The 25,839-nt window shown below is 36.4% G+C and overlaps 2 protein-coding genes across 2 annotated transcripts in view; one reads left to right on the forward strand and one right to left on the reverse strand.

Moving 5' to 3' along the window:
* ANAPC10 (anaphase promoting complex subunit 10) overlaps window positions 1–25,839 on the forward strand; it is a 230,615-nt gene that overhangs the window by 114,381 nt on the left and 90,395 nt on the right. The window lies entirely within an intron of this gene.
* The window catches only part of HHIP (hedgehog interacting protein), a 72,552-nt gene that overhangs the window by 37,897 nt on the left and 8,816 nt on the right, over window positions 1–25,839 (reverse strand). The window contains exons 3-4 of the mRNA XM_072336757.1: window positions 20,306–20,462; window positions 19,303–19,504 (exon numbers count right to left, since the gene is read on the reverse strand). Coding sequence (XP_072192858.1) covers window positions 19,303–19,504; window positions 20,306–20,462 — 359 coding nt within the window. The remainder of the gene's footprint in view (window positions 1–19,302; window positions 19,505–20,305; window positions 20,463–25,839) is intronic.

The raw sequence follows: 25,839 nt of genomic DNA on the forward strand, positions 1-25,839 counted from the left end.
ACTGCCTTCTATATTAAGGTATGCCTATTTGTTGTAGTTTGATCTACAAAGCCTTGTAATCACATAGACTATAAGAAGTGTTCCAGAATAGCAGAATAGCCATGGACTCATGTTTTGTTGCATTGAGATGTTAAGCATTAAAGGACATTTCTATAAATGACTCGTTGGTTTAAGGGTTTAATTTTAAACATCTAAAAAGTGCTTAGGAATCATAGAAAGAGTGATCAGTATTTCCTGAATAGTATCAAGCTGACCACAAACACTAATTCACAATTGAAAATCTTAGCCTTATATTTATGTTAGTTAGAATACTATCTATTTAATTACATTTTGTCCATATAGAATGGCCAGCCACTGCCTTTCATACTATTTTTTTAAATTCTCTTCTCATTCGTAAGTTTTCCACAGTTTTTAACATGGTAATTTCATTTTGCCATTGCTCTCCATTAGTGACAGGACTTAGGTCAGTACCACAGTATTATTGCAATTCCATAAAATAGTATATGCTAATACCATATGTAGATGGTGGCAAAGTTGTATTTCACATAAAACAAGTCTTGTTCCATTTGTGGAATGCAGTCTTGCTTTTTCTATCTCTTGCCCACTCTGTCCTTTCCCAGATGAAAGCCAAGGATCTTTCCACTCCAAGAGAGGAGGGGAGCAAAGAAGGAGGAGAAAGGGTGGTGAGACATGATTCCCATTGCCTTTCCAAAGCCATCTGTGCTACTCTGAGCTATATCATGACTGGCTTATCAGCTCCTTTGTCCTTAACATACTTTTGATCTAGACAAATAAATACTAATTGAATTCATTTTAAATGAAATTATCAACTCAAATTTTACCTTTCAGTGCTATTTATCTTTTAGAAATAAGCACTACACAGTTGGTTTGGATCAGTTTAATCCTGACTTCTCTGATAATGTTTCCAGATGAGACACTGTAGTACTTAATATAAACTTGAAGTCTGAGCAAATATTACTCATCATTACTGTTTTCTTTATTTTTTTCCCTGGGAAGATTTGGGCATCTATTTTAAATGGTGTCGTTGTTTCCTCATGGTGACATGCGTCTGAACAATATTAACTAAATGTAACATTCAGATTCAGAGCAGAAAAAAATAACTGGTGTCAGAATTGTGTGATAGTTCAAAATTCATTATTTCCCAATAAATATCTATTCCTAGGGAAAAAAAGAGAAAAAAGAAAAAAAAGAAAAAAAAAAAGAAGAATTAATCCAATTACAGTCTATACTCAAGAACTGAATGGAACATTTCCTACAAAACAAAATAGCTAGAATACTCATAGAATCATGATGTATCCCTAGGTGGTGGAAGGAACCCACAAGGATCATGGAGTCCAACTCCTGGAATCATTTGCTTTTGAGAAAATATTAAGTAGGTAAGAATTAAAAGTGCCTTACTGAGCTAAGAAAATCATATTCCCTTAGGAGAAAAAGAACAACTACTGCAAAAAAAAAAGTGCCAGGCTATACACAATTTAAAAATAAAATGGCTTAAACATATTTAAAAAGTTGTAGATTTGCTTTCTCTAAAAATTCATAAAGTCACAAATGTTTCCTTGCAATTGTTCTTGGAACTGATAGAGGAAAATCTCCTAGGGACACATGAAATGTAACAAGCATAGTATGAAAACTGCCCTTTCTCTCAGAAGATTAGAAAAAACCCAACACATTTTCCAGAAAACCAGTAGGTTTCTCTGCTCATATGTTCTCCTCCCACAGTCTCACTGCAGGAAGGACTCATGAACTTCATCAGAGCTGAGTGTATGGAAAGAATGTGCGCTCAAACATCTGAAGGCATGCCACAGAACCTTAGCAATCCACTCTCTTGTTAATTACAACCAATATTTCATTATGTTTTGGAATTTTCAGCTACATAGATGTGCGTGCCCGTCTTAGTACATAGCGTAGCCAATACTTGCTATTATATTACAATTCTTGCAAAGTGCAAGCATTCTGTTGAAATTAGAAGGGAGCAGGAAAAAAAAAAAAAACAACAAAATTGCAGTAGATTTTCAGCTTTTTAATTTGAAACTTTTAGACTTAGTGACTGCAAGAAAAAGTTTGAGAACATAAATTAAGCAAAAATGCATGAAGGCAGTGAATTTCCACTCCCCCTGCTTCCAAGTGGATTTTTTAAGCACATGGCTTTTAAGCCAATTTCATGATTTTGGAGTCTGCCTCATGAGTGTCTGAATGGACAGGATTGAAGGTACTTTATATGGCTTATTCAAAAATAACATCCTAACCCAAGCCATAAATAAACCATAAGTATTTAATGCCTTATGTATATAATAAATATTCAAGTCTTAAGTATTTGGTTACAGCAGTGATTAAGAGTTCTAAAAATCAACCCCTTGGAAGACACTCTTCAGTGAAAATACTCAGCGGTGAGGCTTCTTTCACACCCTTCTACGTATGTGTAGTTTACAGCCAGTACTGACAACAGTGGAACAGCATCTGCTGTTTCTGAGGTATTGTGCACTTCCATATACTTGCAAATCTGGTCTGAGTATCTGTTTTTGAAAAAATGCTTGAGAGAGAGGAGACAGTCTGATATGAAGGAACAGTATAGCTTACTGTGATTAAAGCAGCGGATGAGATTATAGTGAGAAGAGGGACAGAAGGATAAGAAATACATCTCAGGGGAGGCAATCTCTAGATTAAAGTTTTAAAGAGAAAGCTTATCTTTATTGAAGTGGAGAAGAACTACCTCTGGCTGCAAGGTTATGTAGAGAAAGAATGTGTTTGAACTACGGCTACAGGTTTCTATAGACTTTCATTTTCCTTTTTGAAATACTATTACATTTGCAACAACTCTGTTGAAAGAGATTTTGGGGTCTCAGCAGAAAGCAAACTGAACATGAGCAAGCAGTGTGCCCAGCAGCAGAGAAGACCAACAGCAGTAACAAGAACACAGCCAGCAGAGCAAGTCATGATCCTCTCATTACTCTGCACTCATTTGATTTCATCTAGAATATTGAAATGGGTTTTGTAGGCTGCCCAGCAGGACAATGATATTGATACACCAGTGCAGGGTGGCTGGAGACTTTTCCTGCATAGGGATGCTATGAGAGCAGAGCTTTTTCAATCCAGTAAAAAAGCCTTTGGGAACTTGTTCAGCAAGGGGAGCAGTTAAGTGTGGCACCCAATGCAGAGAATTGCATTACTAATGACAGTCTGTAATTATTGGTAAAACATTTATGTGGTAGTTATTGTTGGAAAATCCTATAAAGAAAAAAAGGAAGTTATTGATACTGGCAAGACTACTGTTTGCAACTGTTTCCCCAGTTCTGATGGCTGTCTGCAGTCTCAGAGTAGATGACACATGAATTCCTAAAAAACCAGTTCTGCTTGATTCAAAATAGATGTCTACATTACCTGTTCACATATCCCATGTAAAGACCTAATCTATTCGGTTTTAGTTTAGTTCAGGTGGGCTGGACTTGTTCTAATTTATTTATTTATTTTACTACAATTTTTAGTCTTGGCCTGCAAAGCTTTCCAAAGTTTCCTTAAAATTGAATGAAGAACTCTGCATTTGATTCATGGCAGAGACTACAGTCTGTAGCTTGCATATCCTGAATAACTTCTCTGATCAGCAGTATAGAGGAAGGAGTCTATTTTAGCAAACAATTGCTTGCACATACTTGGACAAAGTATCTCTTTAAGAGCAATTGTCTCACATGTGCCTTTGGAGCTGTGCCTCTGAATTTCATCTGTCCTATTGTGTATCATGTCCAGTATTCTACAATTTTACAATTGCCCCAGAAGTATTTCATGATAATCCTTTGTCACTGTTGATAGCCTTGGAGATGCATACTATTGCATCTAACCCTGATACAAAGCAGACTTCAGAGGTCAGTCCAATAGCCTAAATGAGTTCCCAGCTCGCTTAGCTTTGCAGCTTATACAGTTTCTCATAAAAGACAATTTCGAGAGGCCTTGGTTTTATTCCCCACAGAAAAGAAGGAAAGAAAGAAACATTGTCACTAGTATATTTCTGGATAAGGAATATGAAGTACAGATTAAAGGTGTTTCATAGCTGTAAAGACTATGACACTTAGCAGTGCTAGTAGGTCATATTTTTTCAATAGGTGTTCTCCAGAGTACTTCAAATTCTTCAATTTATTGCTTAATATGTTTGTTGTTGTTTTTTTTTTTTTTTTTTACAGTTTGATTTTTACCCTCAGTTATCATGTGATGCTTCTTAAATACGTTTTCAAGAGAGGATAAAGTTAGTTGAGAACTCTGTGTTTAAAGATTCTTCCCAAGGTTTGTTATACCAAATTTAGTGTGCCATTTAATCACCTACCACTTAATCACCATTTCTCTAGACTTCCTACCAATGTACTCTAAACTTGTATCACCAGAGAATTCTGCCACTTAGTTAATCATCAATCATTAGCAGGCATAATAAAAGTACTAAATGTTTTCCTAGAAAACAAAGAATCTTAGATTATGTTTTTAAAATTAGTTTCAAGATATCTATTATCCGTTTCTCCTCTTTTTCACCCAATTTGACAGTATACCAATACTGGAGGTCTGTCCAGATCTTCTGGACAGTTTTGGGTTCCTCACTGCAAGAAAGACATTGAGGCCATGGAGCGTATTGAAAGGAGGGCAACAAAGCTGGTGAGGGGTCTGGAGCACAGGCCAAATGAGGAGAGGCTCAGGGAGCTGGGAATGTTCAGTCCAGAGAAGAGGAGGCTCAGGGGAGACCTTATTGCTCTCTATAACTTCCTGAAGGGAGGTTGTTGTGAGCTGGGGGTTGGCCTCTTCTCTCGTGTAACTGGTGATAGGACTGGAGGGAATGGTTTCAAGCTGTGCCAAGGGAGGTTCAGGCTGGAAGTTAGGAAATACTACTCTGAAAGAGTGGCCAGGCAGTGGAATGGGCTGCCCAGGGAGGTGGTGGAATCACCAACCCTGAAGGTGTTCAAGGAATGTTTGGATGTTGTGTTGAGTGACATAGTTTAGTAAGAACTGTCAGTGATGGGTGGATGGTTGGACTGAATGATCTTGTAGGTCTTTTCCAACCTTGATGATTCTGTGATTTTGGTATAGAGCTTTCTTCCCCAAGTGCATTCTGAACTGTAACAGGTTTTTATTTTATGACTAGCAATCTTTCATTCTACTTTTCTCAGAAACACTGTATACAAACTTCTAAAAATCTCAGCTATTTTATTTTTCATTATCTTACTAATTTCTTTTATCAGAAATCTGTTTGTGGCAGCAGCAAATTCAAACACAAGCTGCTTTTCTGACCTAATTTTACAATTCCCTTAATTTTTCTCATCTAGGATTTTTTCTAGGTTCTCACTTCTCTGTAGTTTACACGATGATCTTCGGAGACCTACTGTTGCCAGCTCTACATATTTTAGTTATTTTCTGTGCAAATAAATGGTACAACATTGTTATCTTATCCATCCCAATTTTCATTTCCTTTGAAGCACTTTTTTTAAAGGGTAGTTTATTCTGGTGCTTCCGAGTACTTTTCTTCTTTCTCTCTCTTCTTTTTTTCTCCACTACAGGTGGAGAAACAGCAAATGTCAAACATGAACTAAGAGGTGTGTCTTTCCTAGTCTCTCTTAGATGAGGAAATCAAGCTGTATCTTTTGCTTTCACACTGTTAGTGTAGTTAAGTAGCCTTTGCCAAAGATCATCACCTAGGTGAAGGAAGTTCTTCTATCACAATTATTCATTTTTTTCCATTTGTTCTTTAAATTTCCTCTCAAACATCAGAATGTTGTTCTACCATAAATGTTTATGGGAAACTCCTACTTACTTTGCCAGTGAAACAATGGCAGGATATAACCCTTACTCTGGTGTTCAGAATTTATATTCCATTCTATTAGTGTCGCTTGAGTTGAATTTCCATTTTATTATAGGATTATTATTTTTAGGGGGCCTGAACATTCCCTCGTACCTTGCTATATTTCTCACCTTCTTGATTCCTAATTGTTCCAGTATATACATACTTTCTCTGAGTCTAATAAGGTACTTTTAAACAACTTCCATGCTGCTTCTATGGATTTTAATTTCCTAACTTTCCCCTTCAGGCTATTTCTAACTTCCTCAATATAAAAATCTTCCCTTTTTGAAAAGTACTGTAATATTATTACCTCATGGTAGGACCCCATGGGAGGATGTTGAAGTTAATTATATTATAGTCATTTTTATTTAGTGGCTCAACCACATTAACTTCCTGAGCAACTCATATTTTTTACTCAAGGCCTGCATCAGGACTGGATTCTCCCTTTCGGGGTTCCATAATTTTTCTAATAAACGATTGTCTTTGGTGTCTACACTTTATTCCACTATTATACTGAGAAGGCTTAAAAACATGTGCCTACAATATCTGTGAAAAAGTCACCACAAAATATTTGTTTATTCAATGCACTTATAAGAGTGGATAAAGTCAAAAGGGCTTAATTGTCAGTGAAACCACACGTAGTTTTGTAAATTCAGAATCTGCTCTGTGTGCATGAATCAGGAGGTCATTACCCACCTAACTCCGGGTGTTGAAATTCAGGTTTATGCAGAATGAATGGTTACAGTTTAAATATCCTGTGATTATTTAAAATCAGCACATACAAATTACAGATTCTCCCATGGTTTAAGAGCCTATGTCTACTGAAAAAGCAGCTGATTCATTATATGATTAATATTTTTCCTGTGTAAACCTGAAACCCAAGCTACAAATTAATGATAACACAATATGCAATAAATAGAAATGGAGATACAGTTCAACTGAAAGCATATTACAACGTCCAACAACGCATCTCAAGTAATCAGTTGTTGTTAGGCTAAGATTTCACTGTAAACAAGCCTTGTTGATGAACTATATGGCAATTTTAAAAAGCAGATTGAAACATGGCTTGTCTTTGCTTCTCTGAACTTATAAACATGACTTTGAAAGAATGTACACTCATTTCCCGATTAGAAGTCCCTTTTTTCCCCCATTACTCATATATTTCAATCCCAATTTTAAAATCTCTCTCATTAGAAAAGCATTCGCTGCAACAGAAGTTAAAACAAATACAGACGTGTATTCTCATTCAGCAGAGTGCAAGACAACTATTACTATCACGTATTACACAAGCACTAATATTTATCTGTACTAGGCTAAATTTTGCTGCTTTTTTAAATCAAAATTTGATTGCTCTTAAACTTTTACCACGGGAGAAACGTTTACTTCATTAATTTTATATTTGTGGCTCATGTTTCCAAACAAACCTAAAAGTAACTTCTGAAATGGTGTGTCTTGCTGAGATAAACACGGTTAACTTACTTAAATTTTTGCTGTTTCCAGAATTGTTTCACTTTTATAAAGCAGTGAAAGTATTTCACTCTTCCCATTTTCTAGTACTATAAGAAGCAAGAAAGCAGGAATTTGTTTAGCTCATTGGCTCCATTTATCCTGAGCCAAGACCATGATCTTGGAAACCCTTTAACTTTGCTGAATCCAGTACAAAGTTCTTTTGTAAAAGCCAGTGCAATTAGAACAACACAGTGTATGTTCTGTTTCAAAATTAAGACGATAAAGTTTCAAACAGCTAGAACTGAAGCACAGAGTATCACAGACTTGGGCCTTAAATGTGTTGAACACAAACTCTAATTCCCCCAGTTTTTGATCAAATGAAGAACCGTGTAGTTGCAAACAATGTTAAGAAAGCACTATTCTACTTGTTGCAAATAGCAGGACAATTAACAAAGAGTATGAGGAAACATAATGGAAGAAGTGTAAGTTTTGTACAGCCAGCCTTAGTAGCTTCTCTAAACACGGCAGACAGAGTGATACTGTTATATAAGCAACGCCTTTTGAAATTTATCACTGTTTACTGGTATACATATATGTTTGCTAAACAATTAGTACACAATTAGTTACTGTTTTGAAACTTGGTGCTTCTCTTTGGTGCTGTTTATTTTTTTTTGTGGGTTTTTTTTTGTGTTTTTTTTTTTTTTCCCAAAAACCTCCCCTTTATTAAATATCTCGTAGATTGTGAATCTATTGAGAATCATCAGATGTTCTCTTTATTTTGTATTAAAACACACGTTATCAATATTTTCATGAATTGCGGGATCTAAGAAAATCAAAGAAATTGAATTCAGTACAAAGGATTCCAATTAATTGTGTTTTCATTTCACCTCCTAAATTGTTCACTGATTGTTAAAGGTACTTTTTGTTCTACTGAACAAAGGTGGGAATTCTCAAATCTTACTAAAAGATGAGTTTTCATCTATTAATAGCACTAGCACTGATGATAGAATAGCACTTCCTTTCATGGATTTTTTTAAGCTGTTCATGTAAAGTGACATGAAAAGTTACCAGTTAGTTAAGTAGCTAATTAAGTCAATTTCCTTCAATTATTTACCTCTTTTTCACTTAGAATACTTGTTCTTGGAAGTTGAAATATTTGTACAGATAGAATACATTCACTTTTCAGACAAAATAGTCTTATTTGATTTACATTTAACTATTCTCCTTTCAACTGTGCAACAAGTATTTAGTGTACTATTTTGAAGTGAAATTATCAAAATAGCTATTTAATTTCAAGAGAGTTTATCTCCCCGTAAGAAATGATAAATATTAATGAAAAATAATAGTAGCAAAATACTGGCTTATTAAACTACAGCAAGCCCACACTTCTGAATGTTTCTGTTTCAAGAACTTAATTTACTGCTACATTAACTGATTACTATTTATATATATTTTTTTAACTCTCAGAAATACAGGGGCTTATCTGTTTTAATCTGTGGCCTTCCAAGCCCCACTGGCATTTGGGAAACAAGGACACTGGCTGTGGTTTTGATTTACCCCAGCGAGGAAGGTGAGGGGGTGAAAACAGGCAGGTGTTAGTTTTTACTAGGCTGTTCCTAACACTTGCTGCCTTTGGATTTGTCTGTTGCTTCAGGCTTTTGAAATAACATTTGGAACTGCACTGTATGTGTCAGGGCTTTATAGTGATTCAATGACCTACAAGCAACTGTAGGGAAAAACTTGTATGGCTTGTTATCTTACTCATTTATTTAAACGTGTACACACATGCTTTTTAGACAACACCATTGGCTTCTTGCTCTTTCCCTCAAAAAGTCACCATCCTGTCATAGCCTGTAAGACAGCTATAGGGGAGGAAATTATCTGTAATGTAAGCTGCCAACATTTTGCATTTCCTTTCTTTTCATCTGAAATTCTATTTGGCTAGACCTTAAAGCATTCAAGATTTTGCTGCATTCATTAGTATGCCTAAACAGTGACTTGATAAGCAGACTCAACAGTGCTTAGTTACATCTTCTGCTAGGCTCCTATGATGCACACAATACTATTTGCATTCATAATACACAATTAAGCATTCAAATTTTAAAGGAAAGACATTCATTTTCTTCACAGAGGAACTTGAAATTATTACCTTAAAGGTGCTAACTTCCTTCTAACACGACTCCTCGTGAAAGATGTTCACAATTCCAAAAATAATATGGGTACTACCAGTTTAAGTAAGTGCTACTTTTCTTATGTAGTTAGATATTAAAAAAAATAAAGTCTCTTCTCCTTCAGACTACCAGTGTGACTCAGGTCCATTCATCTATTAGCACTTGTGGTATGCTGTCTCTGAGCTGTTACAGTCATTGGGAGTCCAACCGATAGAAATTCACAAATTTTTTAGCAACGTCAAAAATGCAAAACTCTAGAGAATTGCTCCCTCTTTCATATTTTCTTGGGGCATTCAGTTAGCACAGCAGAAATGATTATTACATAAATTAAACTTGTTGCAATTCAGCTGTAGGGATTGAGATTCAATGCCAGTGAGATAGATCAAGGTTTTAAAAAATATCTGCTGTAAATTGAAAACAAGTGGCTGAAAGTATTTTGCAGATCTCTCTCCCACAGACTGTATATTCCGTCTTCCAAACTAAATCTAAGAGAAAATACTACTTTATTGAGATTGATGGACTAATTTCTTTTAAAATTCCAGCACTATGAGTATGCACTGACAGTGACCAAAATTAAGTGTCAGCTACTAAGTGGTTTCATCTTTCAGAGGGTTTTTTCTCAGTAATGGGAATAAAGTTCTGACAATTTTGTAAAACAAGAAATATATACCAACTTAAATTAGGGACAGATCATTTTGTCCAACTTTAACTGGTAAGGGAATAAAATGGGTGGAAAACACAATAATATAGCAGTGATCATCAAAGGAAGTGTTCCTTCCTCAGTTTAACTTGCTGATTCTGTCTAAAGAATAGGAGTTAAAAGCATGTGAGAAAATGTGTGTAAGAAGTGACAGAAGAACACTGTTCTGTGGCATTTGGGGGAAGTACATGTAGGCATAGCAGTTGGGCTGTATTCACTATGAAAGTGTGTGTTTTTCAATTCAGAATCTCTTTTAAGACAAATAAATTACCTGTTTTCTGTACGGCATGGTACACGGGATATAACACCAGAAGGACTCATATAGCAATGATGGATGTGAAGGTACAAAACTCCCAAGGACAGCAGGTACTGTTTTTGTGCTCTTTTATGTGTTCACTGAAGTATTCTAGGACCTCGTTACAGAATTTGGGGTGTCCAAGAGCTTAAAGGGATGATGAATCATGGAGCCTTAGTGCACTGTTAAGCCTCCTCCCATTAAAGAAAAACATGTGGTTGAAACTGTGTTGGCTAAAAACCATGGAATTTTCTGCGTAACGTTATTCCTTCTTTGCCATTTTGTGTTGGATATCATGATCTGCCTGCTATATTTCAGCAAACGCAATAATTTCATTTTAAGTAGATAATTACCATGTTTTTCATTGGTTTTGATCACTTCTAAATTCAGCTTTCGGTTTTAACAAAAGCAGTTTCAGAAGATGATGGATTTTTACATTTTTAAAACCGCTAAATGTTCAGAAAGGATTTGTACACATAACAAAATTAAAGTAGGGATTATCTAGCACTGTGTGTGGGATACAGCTATAATCTATACAGTGCATGGAACAGAAACTGGCACTCTCAATTGCACTACACACATCTCAGTAATAACAGGGTATAAGGCATACAATTTCATGGAACACCCACAATGAAAATTATTCTTTCCAAACAGCAAATTGTTTTGGAATAAGTTAGGTTAATTGGCACCACGGGATTCCTCTCAAGGAAACACAGAACATTAAAATCTACACATGTGCATGTAAAATGATAAAGTATTATCTTCTTTCCCCTCTCAGCTCCTCAAATCTAAGACATACTACCCAAAATCAACAGAAATGATCGTGCTTTGTTGACTCAAATTTCCTTAGAATAAACTGGCAATTCTTCATCTGGTCAGCTTACAACCTGAGAGTCACTGCACTGTTCTACAATTTCTAGCTCAAGTACGGCTATCTAGTTCAGTCTCTCACACAAAAATAGATGTCTCTGGAGCATTTAGCACATGCTTTTTGGAATTGTAAAAATCCTTATTTTCTGTGCAGGCAACATAGCTATAAGGTGATAGGATACAGCCACTTTCAAAGGACTGTTGTGCACCGTTCAGGATTATAACCAAAATCTGCAAATGGCTAATGGAAAATCCAGGCAAACTTCGCTGTCATTATACAGTCCTTAGTTAAGACACTAATTGTATTTTACATGTCTGAATGCAGCTGAAATATATAAAGTCCTCATCAGCTTCTCAAAAATCCTATTTATAAAAACTCCTTAAAGAATTTTTTCTTTAATGGAATTTTTCATCTTAATGGGAAGGATTGAATTATCATGCCAACTGTCAAGTGTTTGCTGAGTGCATTAGGTCTATTTCATTAATGTTTAAGGTCATCACAAGCATGTGTTGGGTTTGGTTTGTCTTATTAAAATGTCCTGTACTTTCTAATTTGGCCATATTCACAACTTTACCATTGTTTCCTAGTTTTCTGCCTAAATTATGGCAACACATTTCAAGCAAATTAATTGTGACTCCTACTGGACAGGTCACAGATGAGATGTGGCCACAGAAACGATGTTTGTTGTGCTTCAAGTAGGACTGCATCCATTCTGACCTCCTGAATGAGTGAGAACTCTCTAATGTCCTAAGACCCCACATAACTTCACACATAAGTCCTGTCCTGAAGAACAGCCTTCATTGCTTCCCAACATGCAGTCTCCCAGTGGAGAACTGAAGTATACATTGATTGCCATGTCATTTTTTGCCTGATATCAGCATGCACAAGATGGCATTTCGGTTTCTCACTAAAGACATTCCAGAATCTCACCTTCCATTACTCTGAAAAAGGAGTTCTGAGAAATCAGAAAATACCCCAGAACTTACAATTTTTATATGCCAATAATGTTATTTTCCTTGCCACTCTGCCTGGGCCTAATCACATATCTTAAACAGACTTATCATTTAATCATTCTTTGCTAGGAGTACAGGAAAAAGACAGCAAGTAGTATTTACATTTAGCATAGGTGGAACTGTAGGCTAAAATGAAAATCAAATCTTGCACTGCCTATAACGGGATATGAGTTGTATTTGCATTCTATATTCAAACATAATTACTTTAAAGAACTATCTATATTCTATCTATATTCTTTGTGAGTGGGTATTAGCTTGGTCTGGTAGAAGAAAGGGTTTAAGCTAGCTTGAAGATGGAAGAAGTTTAGATAACATCTCCCAATCCTCCTTCCAGTCCTAGACCCCATCCACTCCATGCATCAGAATAATCCAATTTGAGAGTAACTGATCACAAATTTAGTAGCCATGATAAATTCAGCTCTCTAGGGAGCTGATGGCAGATGATAATTTTGTCAGGAGTATAAACTGCTGGTTACTGGAGCACAGCCCAGCTTGTTCTGTGATATCAAGGTAAAGGGGAAGGTGAAGAAAGGTTCATTAATTTCACCCTAATCCATGGAACAATTCAGAAGAAAATTAATTCATTGAAATTACTGGGTTTACAAGGAATAATGAGACAATGAATTGTCTGTCTTTTGTCAGTAACATAAATCCTGTTAGTACCAGTGGAAAATGTATATGTTAAATGAGGTCTGTGAATCAACATAATGACTAAAATGTTCATAATATCAAGAGGAGTTTGTAGGAGATTTTAGTGATGATAAAACTGAGAGTACAATTCAGCAAACAACATAATCAATCTTATTCTACTCACACGTTAAAATTTAAAAAGATTTTATCACTGTTTTATTGTAGTTTTCTGTAGCAGCACTCCTCACAGTAGAGGCTCTACAGCCTATTATAAACTCCATGAAACATGTTGTGTCAGTACTGGTGGTAGTGGTATTTTTTTTCCTGTGTTTTGATTTGAATTTTATACTGAATGATCTGATTCATATGTAATTATGCAATTAAAAGTTATGCTGCAATGCAAACACAGTTGAAGGCACAGTAAAAGTTTCACTACTAATCCTGCATTCTTGCAAAAAGCTGCCTATGGTGACACGGTGCTCATTTCAACCTGAGAAGCTTTGGAATGATTGACTTGTAGCATCATAGCAAGCATATATTTAATACCTGATGATCTACTTTCAAAGCTGTATACTGACTGTGAAAATTGTTATGGGTGGAAAATGGGTTTACTGCATATGTTCCACATCAGTTTCATTGCATCACCTTGAAAACCTTTTCCTGTAGTCCCACTCATAGACGATTCCTGTCTGAATCACTGGATCACCCATGAATAAGACTTTGCAGGACTGCAAGTACTTGTGATCTGATATTAAAATCAAACAACATACACTAAGGAATATACTTAACGTATAACTTCTCTTAAGATTATTACTCAAAAACTTAGTGCGCATACACTTAAAATAATGGTTGTTGATATTTATATATTTTTTCAGCGTAAACAGAACTGAATGTTAATATATTTACAAGGAATTATACGGTAATACAGCATTTTAAAAACTTTGAGAATTAAAAGAAAAACAACATAAAGTTAGTTTTCCTGATTAACCTGGAAGTGAGATGAAATAAAAGGTTAACGTGGCTTAGGAGTTAGGGAAATCTCTGTTAAAATTTGTTTGTGACAATGAAAACCATAGTTCGAGAGTAAAGAATGTGAGTAAAGTCACGGAGTCAAGTATTCTTTGCAGTGGTCTTCAGTACTATTTCACTGGGATTTTCTGCCCCTTTATCAATTTTCTTCCTTCCCTGCCGTGCCCTTTCCTTCCTGAAAGGCTTTGCCCTTTATCGTAGTATGCCCATGTTTCTACTTTTCAAAAGAAAGAAGAAAAGATCTCTACACAAGTAAAAGTAGTAGTTTCATAAAGGCAGTTTTAAGTTCTACCCTGTTTTGCAAGGGTTTCCACTCTAGGCATTGCATGAAGCAAAGAGGCAAAGCCCAATTGACTGCAGCTGTTCTTACTAGATACACAATCTGTGAACCCACAGACAAATGCCAGAACAACACATTGTCTATGGCCACAGACAACAAAAGTAACAATGAACATTACTTAAGGATTAGAAATGACAAGCAACAGAAAATGGAACCCAACTACTATTCTGCTTTTTGATCTAATTCAATCAGTAGATTTATAAATAGAGTAGTTGATAATAGGGACTTGATCTACGATCGGTGGTCATGAGATGTTGTCAGTTTGGCTCTTGTGCACAGTTCTGAGGTCTTTCGTTTTAAAAGAATGTTGAAAAGTGGAATGATTGTAGGGAAGGACCACAAAAATGCTTTAATGACTGGAGGAAGTTCTCTACAATCACAGCTCTAGAGGTACTTTGTTTTTCAGAAAGTATTTTGATAGGCGATTATTGCATGTACCTCCTAAGAGAAGGAGTAGGTTCTTCCTTTTTTGTTGCCAAATCACACTTCCTTACAATATAATTTAGACAACAGATTCAGACACGAGGGCTAAATTTTGTTGATAACCAGTTATAAGGTCTCCTTAAACACAACTGAAATCAAAGTACTACCATATCTAGTTCAGTAGCGTTGCACAGAAGTTTTACACCTCTCTTCTGCTTCGTAATAATTTAAAACAGAAAGAAAACAACAACAGTGATGGTCAGTTCAAAAGAAAAAGCAGGTAGTAATGTTTTCATATTAGAATTGTCTCAGTTACATAATTCTGAAAGAACAACTGTAGTATGTTGCTCTCTAACTAACAACTGCCTTCACCACAGTGTAATGGAGAAGTAAATCCAACAGATCAAGGAAGCATGCTTTTAGGGGATGGGCTCTTACTCTTGTAAATGCTCATTCTATTTTTCTACGTATATGCCACATATTCAGGCTAGCCTTTAATCAGTGGACACAGGTGATGGAATTGGACAGTATTTTCCAGGATATATATTCCAAGATGTTTGAGCTCAGAGGCATGTCCTAGATTCAAGTTACAGGTACATGCCCCACTTACGTATTTAATCAATTTTGGGGTATTACTGAGGTAAACAGCTTCGGCCTTTTCAACACATTCTTGAGAAAGGGAAGAAAAGGTGAAGGGTGACAGAAGGGATTTGGCCAAGTGTCTAATCCATCTACACATACTGCACCAAGGGCCACATATGCCTAATTAGCAACGTATTGATTAAGATCTACCATATCTTCCAACAACTAAGTTGAAAAATAGAAGATCCAAACGATATTCCTGCTAATTGTGCTTTCAAGAATTACCAAGAGATGTGCAGAGAAAAATTGTTTGTTAAGCTATTCAGATGATTGTTTTGTTTTGTTTTGTTTTTGTCTATTTGTTTGTTTGTTAGTTTTAAATCAGGAATCTTGCATCTCATTTCCATTTAGGAGAATCATAGAATCATAGAATGGCCTAGGTTGAAAAGGACCTCAAATATCATCCAGTTTCAACCCCCTGCTATGTGCAGGGTCGCCAACCACTGGACCAGGCTGCTCAGAGCCACATCCAGGCTGGCCTTGAATGCCTCCAGGGACGGAGCATCCACAACCTCCCTGGGCAACCTGTTGCAGTGCGTCACCACCGTCTGTGTGAAAAACCTCCTCCTAATATCTAACCTAAACCTCCCCTGTCTCAGTTTAAAACCATTCCTCCTTGTCCAATCACTATCCACCCCCGTAAACAGCCATTGCCCATCCTCTTTCTATGCTCCCTTCAAGTATAGGAAGGCCACAGTGAGGTCTCCCCAGAGCCTTCTTTCCTTTAAGCTCAACAAGTTCACTTCCCTCAACCTTTCTTCATAGGAGGGCACATGGGAAGCTCAAGCTACAATCATCCAGACATGTCTCCCTCTCTTTTAAGAAATACTTCCTCGTGTTTGCACAGATTCCCTCTAAGATACTGGCAACATATAAAACTACCACTTCTTCTCTTTCATTTGAACTCCTTAAAATTGAATCATCTACCCAGAGCCCAGTGGCTACAAGGATCATTTAAAGTCACTGGAACAATAAGACATGTATCAGGTCGTTCCACTTTCCTTAACTTCCATTTATATCCACAGACTTTCACAGAGGTGACTGCTAAGAATCAATTCCAATATTTCTGTCTGAGTGTTTAGTTTAGGAACACCAGTGAAGACCATGGAGCTCACTTGCAGCAACATTAGGAGCTCCAAATGAATTTCATCAACACAGGAAACATTAGTTCATGAGAAGAACAAAATAGCATCTTCTTATGATAATATAATGGCACAATTCCATACAATACAGTCACTTCTATCTTATGTTGCATGCTTGGTCCCCCCTTTCCTCCCCTTGTGGGTGGGACGTGTCACCTCCTTATCTGACTGCCAGAGCTGTCATGAGGGAAATGATGTTAATGAGGTCAGAACCAAAGTCCAGGATTATTTTTGTGAAGGATATATTTTATTTTGTTTCTTACTTATATCTGCCAGAGCAAGGTTTTAAGCATATTCTTTGTAAAATCATTATGCATCAGATTTGCTGCTTTGTGACAATGTAGTGATTTATCACTCCTAAATTTCCTTTTTAAGTTAGAAAAAAAAAAGATGAAGTCAACCACCACTGTTTTACTCTACCTATCAACACAAAGAATATGTTACTGTGACAGCTGTCCAAAACACTTTTTAGTGATATCACTTCATATTACATTACTATGTAAATGGACAGAGAATTAAAAAATATGCACCATGTTACCTTGGTAAAACACTTCATTGGAAAATATGGACCTAAGTTTAATCAGGGTCTATTAAAACTACACTGATTACATTTTACTTTTTTCACACGTGCACTACTATAAAGAAGAATAAGGCATGTTGAGCAAAATGCGTACATACAGCTTCACCTACCTTATGCTAGATGCCTGTCTTGACTAGGCACAGAGAATGCATTCTGTGGTTCTCACACCTTGCATGTAAAAGCAGTGTTTTACATAAAGTCTTTTTAAATTCCTGGCTGCGCTACCTGATAGCAAATTGTTCTTCCACTCTACATTACTGATTTCTAGTTTTAAAGTGAATAAAGTGCAAATAACATCGAATTACCTTCATGTATTTTATTTTGATGGAATAGTTATTTTTTTCACAGTGGTCTTGTATCCTTGTAGGTAAAGAACAATGGACACTGATTATGGGAACCAGAATGCAGAGGATAAAAACAAAAAATGTTGAGAATATTTGTTTCAAAACTACCATTTGTGTTATATGATTTTGTTGTATTCTATTTATTGATTTATTTACCATTTCTAATTCATCGCATTCTTTTCTCTATTTAAAAGCTGATGTTTTGCTTCCAGGCACATTCCCTTTCTCCTTATCTGAAAGTACGTAAAGCCTCTGTTCTTGCCAGCCTACATTAAACATTGCTATACAATTATCCCTAAGCACTGGACTGTTATCTCAGGGAATGGAATTAGATCTTCAAGCTTAGAGAACATCACATTATTTACACAGATTGGCTTTAGAGTATTATATGATGGTTAGGGTAGTAAAGAGACTAAAAAAGATCAGGTTGCTGATTTAAAACAGCACAAGAAGTTGAGTTTGAATCTCAGGGTAGCTGCTGAGAGTCTTATCAACTAGGCTATTGGCTATTCTAAAAGCAAGGAAAATCCGTTTTCCATTTAGTCTAGCCTCTGAGTTCCAGCTGTAAAAGTTTCCTCCAGGAAAGCTTATTTGGGACTGGAAGAATTTCTGCAGAAAGTCTCAGTCTGTTTTTCACAAACTATCAGAATTTTCAGATAAGAAGCACAAATCAGCTTTAGATTGATTTGCAAACAGATCCCTAAAACGACCATTTGGTTTTGGGATCTTGAACGTACCGCCTACCTATACAGGCATAAAGGGAAGAGTTCAAGAAATCTCACATTTGTAAAAGTTGTTTCTTTTCCTTAAAAAGATGTCATATACTTATCTGCTTCAGCATAAAACAAAAACATTCAGATTTTCTTAAATTGGCTTACTGACCTCATATCTGAAACTCAAAAAGACTACTTAGCACGTGCTATGCATTTTAAATACTCTGAATGTTTTTCAGCATAATTACTATTTAAATTTACTCTGTTGAGAGTATGCCACAATTTAAATTTGCTTTATGTATCTGTGTTTTACTTCTTTTACCACTCTAAAATGTGACAAAAAAAAAAAAAAAAATCAAGATGGAACAATATTTGTGGTATTTCTAAAGCAGAATGTCACTCAACAGACTTACAGATTTTCAAGTAGAAGTTACCCACACCTAGATGTGATCTCTTACCTCCTCCTCACCAGCATATTGCCATCACAGCCCATCCACCATATACTCCCCTGACCACAAAAGCCAGGAGCAGTTTTGCCATTAAGCAGTATGAAGGCCATCGCACCAGTCCACACTCACACTTGAATTTGCGGGTAAATGACTTCTTATGTGCATCTCAAATACAAATGGGAGCCTCCTGTCAGGGCAGCCTGTGCCACTCTGAGGCTGAGCTAAGAGGCAGAGAGCACCCTGCCCTCTCCCAGCACGCCTCCAAAGGCCCTCCTGCTCCCTGGGCATTGCTGAGCACCTGCAGGTCACGCGATGCTCCAGGCCAAACTTGCCCCCACTGGAATAACAGCAAACCTCATCTGAATTCAGTGGGAATGAGCACAAAGGTTGAAATACAAAGATAATGCTACGCGGTGCTGATGTATATTCTCTTCTGAATTTGAAGTGAGGACAAAATGGAGGGAAAAATAAAAACGTGAAGATAGTTCTAAGAAGCTACGTTGTCCCTTCATGAATTAAGGAAGAGTATTCATTTCTTTGCCAGATAGAACTGCGGGGACTGTTGCCATTACTTTTCTTTTTATTATGTAAATTATTTTTTTTTTCTCAAAAATGTTTCTTCCCCTTTTCCTTAGACAGAGGCTAAAATATAAACAGATAGATATAAGTAAAAATTCCAACCTTTATTCCACTTTGAACAAGCTTGTGTATATCCAAAAAAGGTTCCTTGATCATGTTTCCTTCAGGACTGAAAATCTTCACATATCCTTCTTTCTCAAGAATAAAGAGGCGATGAGATCCATCCCCACAATGTACTGCTCCAACAGGCTGCCTTAGTCCACTCATGACTTCCTGAATACAGAAGCAGTTGTGTCTGTGTTTTCTAAAAAAAAATGTTAAAAAGTAGTGAGAAATGCCTTCCTTCCCATAACTGTGACAAAGTAACATCCCTAAAAGATAAAATGATTTTTCTTTAGTGATTTTACAAATGGAGCTATACAATCCAGCATAAGCTATTTCCATGAATGTACGCAAGCAGACAGTACTGAAAATCAAATTGAACTTCACTTGAGTAAAATTTCTATATAAGAAAAAAAATCATGTAATCTTTGATCGGAAATGTAGACTAATATGTAAAATGTAGTTTAAAAAAGAGAAAAAGCATTTATTAATAGAAAGAAATCTAATAAACACAGTAAATTCCAGCAATTCTACAATTTTCCAAAATTTGGTTTTGAAAGCCCATTAGTGACTTACAGTGATAAAGTTTATTTACAATCTTTTAATAACTTCCACAGTGAAAATCAAATGGAAGAAAAAGACTGAAAAACATAATACAGATACTTCAATAATAAGCCTGTCATAGTTGTTTAGTAATGTTAAGTGTAGGTAGAAATGACATCCTAGAAAGATGCATCACCCACAGCATGGACCCTAACCAAGATCCACGGGTTGGATCAAGCCAAGATTCTAACACCTTTTAGGCAACTTCAATATAAAATGTTAGTGAAATATTGAAGCTAACATAGTTTTCTCTTCAATATACACCAGCTAAGGCAAGAGAAAGTACCATCTGGAAAACACAGCTGCTGAGCATAAGCACAGACTGAGCTGGTTCACTGTGAAAACCACAGGCTTTGTGATTTTATTTTTTTCAGATTAAACAACATTTATCTTTATGAACCTGCTGATCTCTTCCTCTTTGTCATATTCCTCCATGTGGTCCAGGGAGTTAGAAGCTGGCCCTCGCACTTGTTTTCTTGGAAAATCTGGAAAGCATACACCACCATCTTTTCTTGCATAGTAAAAGCAAAACTCATCAGCTGTAGTTTGGAGAAAACCTTAAAAATGCAAAAGAGCATACAAATATTTAGTGTGTTGTCATGTCTGCAGTTTTGCGCTGTCAAACTAATCTTTAAATAGATTACATATTGAGTGGAAAAAGAAGTCATTTTAAACAAAGCGTTATCCGCAAAAAAGGACTGCTCTGAATAAATACAAACTATTACCTTTTATAGTTTATTCATTGGTATTAAACTTTATTTTCAGTGTGCTTAAATAAGGAAAAAAACAATTCAAAATGACACTACAGTTAGTCATAAGAAAGTGAAGGGGCAAAGGTCAGAGTTACGGCTGCCATACATTTTTTCCTGATTTTATATATCTACTACTGAAGTGTAGCACCTGCTGTAAAATAGTCTCAGCAGCTTTCGTTTAACTTTTTTCTTGCTTCTAGTTTTGCATTGGCTCCCTTTTTTATTGCTTAATCAAATATCAGTATCTTTTGTCACTCTCTGTCCAAAAAATTAACAAAAATGGTAACTCTTCACTGATTTAAGATTTATTTATTATTGTTTTTTTAAAGTGGCTTGTTATTGTAAAACCTTCGGTAAAGAATTTGGTAAAAGATGTGCAACACTGTGTGGAATGATGGCACCAAAAACACCAATTGGAGAGGTGAATAACTGGTGTCTCGGAAAGCAAGAAGTACCTGCACCTTGTTGCCATGCAACTGGTTTCTGGTGGGCTCTTGACATGAGAGTGGGTAAATGCAATGTCCCACTGAAAGAGAGAATGTATCTCATGCTGCGTTGGAGCTGGCTTTAAGCTGCCCTGGATGAAGGATGCTTTTTTGGTTTTAGGTTTAAATAGAAAGGAGTTTAAAGACAGGGGAAACAAGATGTCGGTAAAATGAGAGCCTTTAAGGAAAGCAATATGTTTAACGACAGTAAAAAATATCTACCTCTGTCCACAAACATATATCTAGTCATTTCTAGTCAGTTTTTAATCATTAGTGTTGAATCTAAGATAGAATTTAGCTAGTTATATGTTCAGTATTTTACTAAAATAGACGTTAACATAGTATGACTAAAGTCACCTTTCTTACTTTTTGGATTTTTAGCTTACTGTCTTAGGATACATGTAGTATGGTCCAAGAGATAACTGATAAGATACACAGAAGTAGCACTTTATTAGAATTACAGGTCCAATTTATGCATGACTTTACCACTTGCAAATAATGCTGTAATCCATAGATCCTGGCCATAAAACCTCTGGCTTACAACTTCCAATAAGAGCCGTTCAGGGACAGCTGTGTTTCTTTGGAAAATGCCAATTTCTTAAAAGCAACATTTTTTTTTCCAGAAATGTTATCAGTTTTGACAAAATTTTAGTCAAAATTATGTTTCTGGTCCAAAATGAAACTTCCTAAATGAAAAGGAGAGAAACAGACGGCAAACTTCGTGTCACTATACTCCGATGTCTTGTAATTAGGGTTCTTCATTAGGAAGAGGAATATTCAGGTCAATGCCCCTCATCTGTCAGGCAGGAGTTTGACCCTGAGTCTCCCATTTCCCAAGTAAATGTCCTAACAACTGCTTTATTAGCTATCCTGGGGTGGTCTCTCTGTGGCTTTCTTCATGGAAAATTTCAAAAGAGTTCAATTTCTTCCTTATGTGGAAAAGGAAAATTTTTTAGATCCCAGAATTTTTGTGGAGTGGAAAGCCTTTCCCACCCAACTATACTTCTTTTCATATGCATCTTCCTTTAAAAATGTTGGACAAATAACATGACAAAGCCTGCCTTTGGTTTCTATAAAATAGTATCTGGAAACACATGGCAGTGTGTTGTGGTATAAAAGTTTAATTACCATGATTTGGAGCTTCAGTACAAATCATCTGTGAGGAGCTGGTTTTAATTTATAGTAGTTATTTGGAGAAAATGTGAGATACAATTTCAAGTGGAACGACTGAAGAGGAACGCTGATATAATCACAGACTAGTATTCCAAGGCTTTGTAGATTGAATGCCAAAATCAAAGGTAATCTAAAATCTTGGAGTTATTTGACTTAAGAATACACCGTTTTATATTTGATAATTTCTTTCTCTAGGCACAGTAGATCACTACAGAAGATGCAACAGAAAATTAGAGGTGTACAGTTTCCAAGAATTTCTAGCATTTTCTAAGTATGCCACCTACTATTTATTATAAATAAACTACTCTTGGCTTGAATTTTATCTTTAGTCAGAATAACCAAGAGCATATTTTGATCATGTTTTTTTACTCGGTAAACGTTCGTTTCAAATAACAATCTGATGCAAACTCACTTAACTAATGCCTTAGGCAGTATCTTTTCTTACATGTAAGACTAATCTCTTTTCCTTATGAAACATTTTACCGTGCACTTAGGTACATCTTGCACTGCAGTTGCCTTCTGCAACCTTCTGGCTTGAAAAAAGATAAGGCCTACATTCCAGTCTTAGAATTGTTCTTAAGAAGTGAGTTTTGAATTAAACTATGGAAATTAGAATTAAACTATGAAAATTAGTCAGTGAATTGCTAAATTGTTGCATTGCTGACAGGAATGTGACCTCTGTAAGTATGGTTTCACCTGTGCATTAGGGATAGCTCTGCTCTGAAAGGAAACAGTAATTCACAAAAAACATCTGCCTCTGTGTTCTATATGCTAGATTCACCATACAAATACCTTATGTAAAGACAGTTTAAAAATACTCCTGCTTTCCTATCCACTTACAGCCATTTAATGTTTCCTTTATTGTACTCGGAACATAAAATCTTTAGCTGAGAGATTGCTGTTTTGCTCAGTGCATGTACAATGTCCAGAAGAATGGACCATGACAAGTGCCCCTAAGCACTGGAATTACTCTGGGGAGAAGAAAAGGATCATTTTGCTCACTCGGCATTTATCTGAAAACAGCTCTGTCACCATCCACTGTGAGAACTATGCCTAATAAGGACTGTGACGTTCAGTCCTGTGTGAATTTCTGCACAGCACACTGAATTGTATATCATCTCATCTGCTCCTCTGCACAGACCTGCACTGGCTTGAAGAGTGTATGAAAATCAGGCTCATCTGCTTTATTCCTACATTGCTGACCTTGAGCATACAGTTCCGTATTGTGCAAAAAAAGCGTTTGCTTTTTTTTTCCCCCCTCACTGATCTGCATTTCCAACATTTCACATCTTTTCTCTCTTCTCAACTCTCAGTGTAAACTAAACCAAAGAGGTGGTTCCAGACTGATTTGTTCGAAAGGTACTAGGTGCAGTGGTAGCTCACACCACTTCCTACTGGTTTTCAAGTGGCTCTCTTGTCACACTGCCACGCTGCATGTACCTTTACAAAGGCTGTGTCAGGGTTAATCCTCCTGCTGTTCTTATTAGCAGTAGCATCGCTACTATTTTTCTCTAAGTTGACTATGTGCAGGATAGCTCTAATAGACCACACCAGAACTTCTGGAGGTGTTGTTTCAGTTGCAGGCTTTCTCAGAAGTTTTCTGCTTTTTCTGGGGCTGGGGTGCCCTGTTTGGAGTAAAAAAAAAAAAAAAAAAAAAAAAAAAGAATAAAAAATACAAAATACTATCTACCATCTGTTCTGGCAATGCCTGTGCTCACATCTAGGCCTGGATCTGGATTCACACACAGTCATCTGGAATCTGTTTCTTCAGATGGAAATGAGGCAGTGAATGTAGTTCAAAATCTGTCCACTGTCTTTGGTTGGCAGAATCCTCTGTAGCTGAGGCACAGGCTTGTTCTTTAGAATATGTCACCTCTACGGCATGAATCAAGTGCTTGATCATGCCAAGAGGGAGAACTGGCCATGCCTTTCTTTACATAGCTGTAGTAATAATAAATATTAGGCAGTCTTCTATGATCTTGGAAGACTTAAAATTCCTGTTGTTTGCAAGAGACTTTGTTAACTCCAGCTTCCCATCAGTAATCACTTAAACTGAAATTCACAGTAATGATCAGATGAGAAATAACGAGCAAAGTCAACCAGGATGAAGCCGGGAAGTTCCATACTCAGATTTTGTGAAACACTGCACCCTCCTGCAGTAAAAGATCCCTAAAATGCTAACAGCTTCCTGTTATTCTGCTTGAATAAACAAGTGGGCCCACTTATTCTGTACATATTCAAAACTACTAAAGAAGTCAGTGGAAATCCTGATGCAGTCATAATTGATGGAAAGACTGCTATCTTCAAAAGAATCAAGCAACGATTATGTGCCCATTTTTATTTTTGCAAATAGAAGAAGAACAAGAAATGAAATTCTGGAGCCAAGTCATCAAAAAACTGATGTGCAGTGTCTCAGTCTTCTTGGCTAATTTGTGCTGCTAACATTTGAATTCTAGAAAAGATGCTTGTTCTCTCGAATCACTAATAACATTTCTAATTTGTGCAGCACATAAGGGCTAAAATTACTTTTGTCGTCAGCACTTTCCTTACAGTCCTTTCTATTGGTGTTCAGGAACAATTAGCACTCCTTAATGGAGGAAAAGTAATTACTTGACTTTTTAACAACTGTAGAGTGAATCATCGGCAGAGACCTCTGGTCTGGGGGCCTGTTAATTTCCAATTCTTTGTTTAATCCTCCAGGCTAAACTTGAAGCATGCTTCTATATTTCTTTTTCCTTTTGTAATACATATTATGGACAGATGGGTCACACAAGAAAAACAAAAGACCTTATTAGCTGTCTTTTTAACTGTTTACATTTTCAGTTGTACATTAAACTATATTAAAATCCTATATGGAGTCTTCTCAAGACGACGGGCATGAATCTTAGTACCTCTGTCAATTACTGGTGTAGGCATCTACAACCATGTGGGCCAAACGGACCACCAAATGAACCCTGCTTCTGGATGCAAGTATGCAACACCTTTTTTTTTTTAGTACTACCCACTTTCAGAAGAAGTATATAGAATGATTATTAGTGTCTGATTGATGTAGGAAAAATCCTATTTTAACTGATGCTAAAGTATGTAAGCTCTTTTCCTGCAAAGCACAGTGCTCTGTCCAGTGCTAAAGTTATGCTTTCATCTGGTTATCTTTCAAGGCAAGCTGGGTGGTCACAAAAAGCACTTGACATCTTGATGCACTTCAGCAGTTTTACATATACACAAACTTTGTAGAAAAATAAATTTGTCATTCGTCACCACAGATGTTGATCTGAGGAGTGAGGTTCCTGTGGCTGTAGCTCCTGTGCTGCTCAGCCCTTTCTCTTTCTCTCTCCCTCTCTCCATCTCTTCCTTTTTCCTCCCTCTTCCTCCCTTTCACTTTTTCCAATTAAAAAAGAAGTTGTTTGCTCAGAACCAGAGAATTTCACTGAAGAACCGTGGGGGACTTGCTCTGCCGAATATGCTCATCGTCTGCATTAGTTACAACTCATGTTAAAAAAAAAGTCTTTGTGCTGACTTCTCAC

Source organism: Excalfactoria chinensis, chromosome 4 (assembly GCF_039878825.1).
Source record: "Excalfactoria chinensis isolate bCotChi1 chromosome 4, bCotChi1.hap2, whole genome shotgun sequence".
In the NCBI taxonomy this organism is placed as follows: domain Eukaryota; kingdom Metazoa; phylum Chordata; class Aves; order Galliformes; family Phasianidae; genus Excalfactoria; species Excalfactoria chinensis.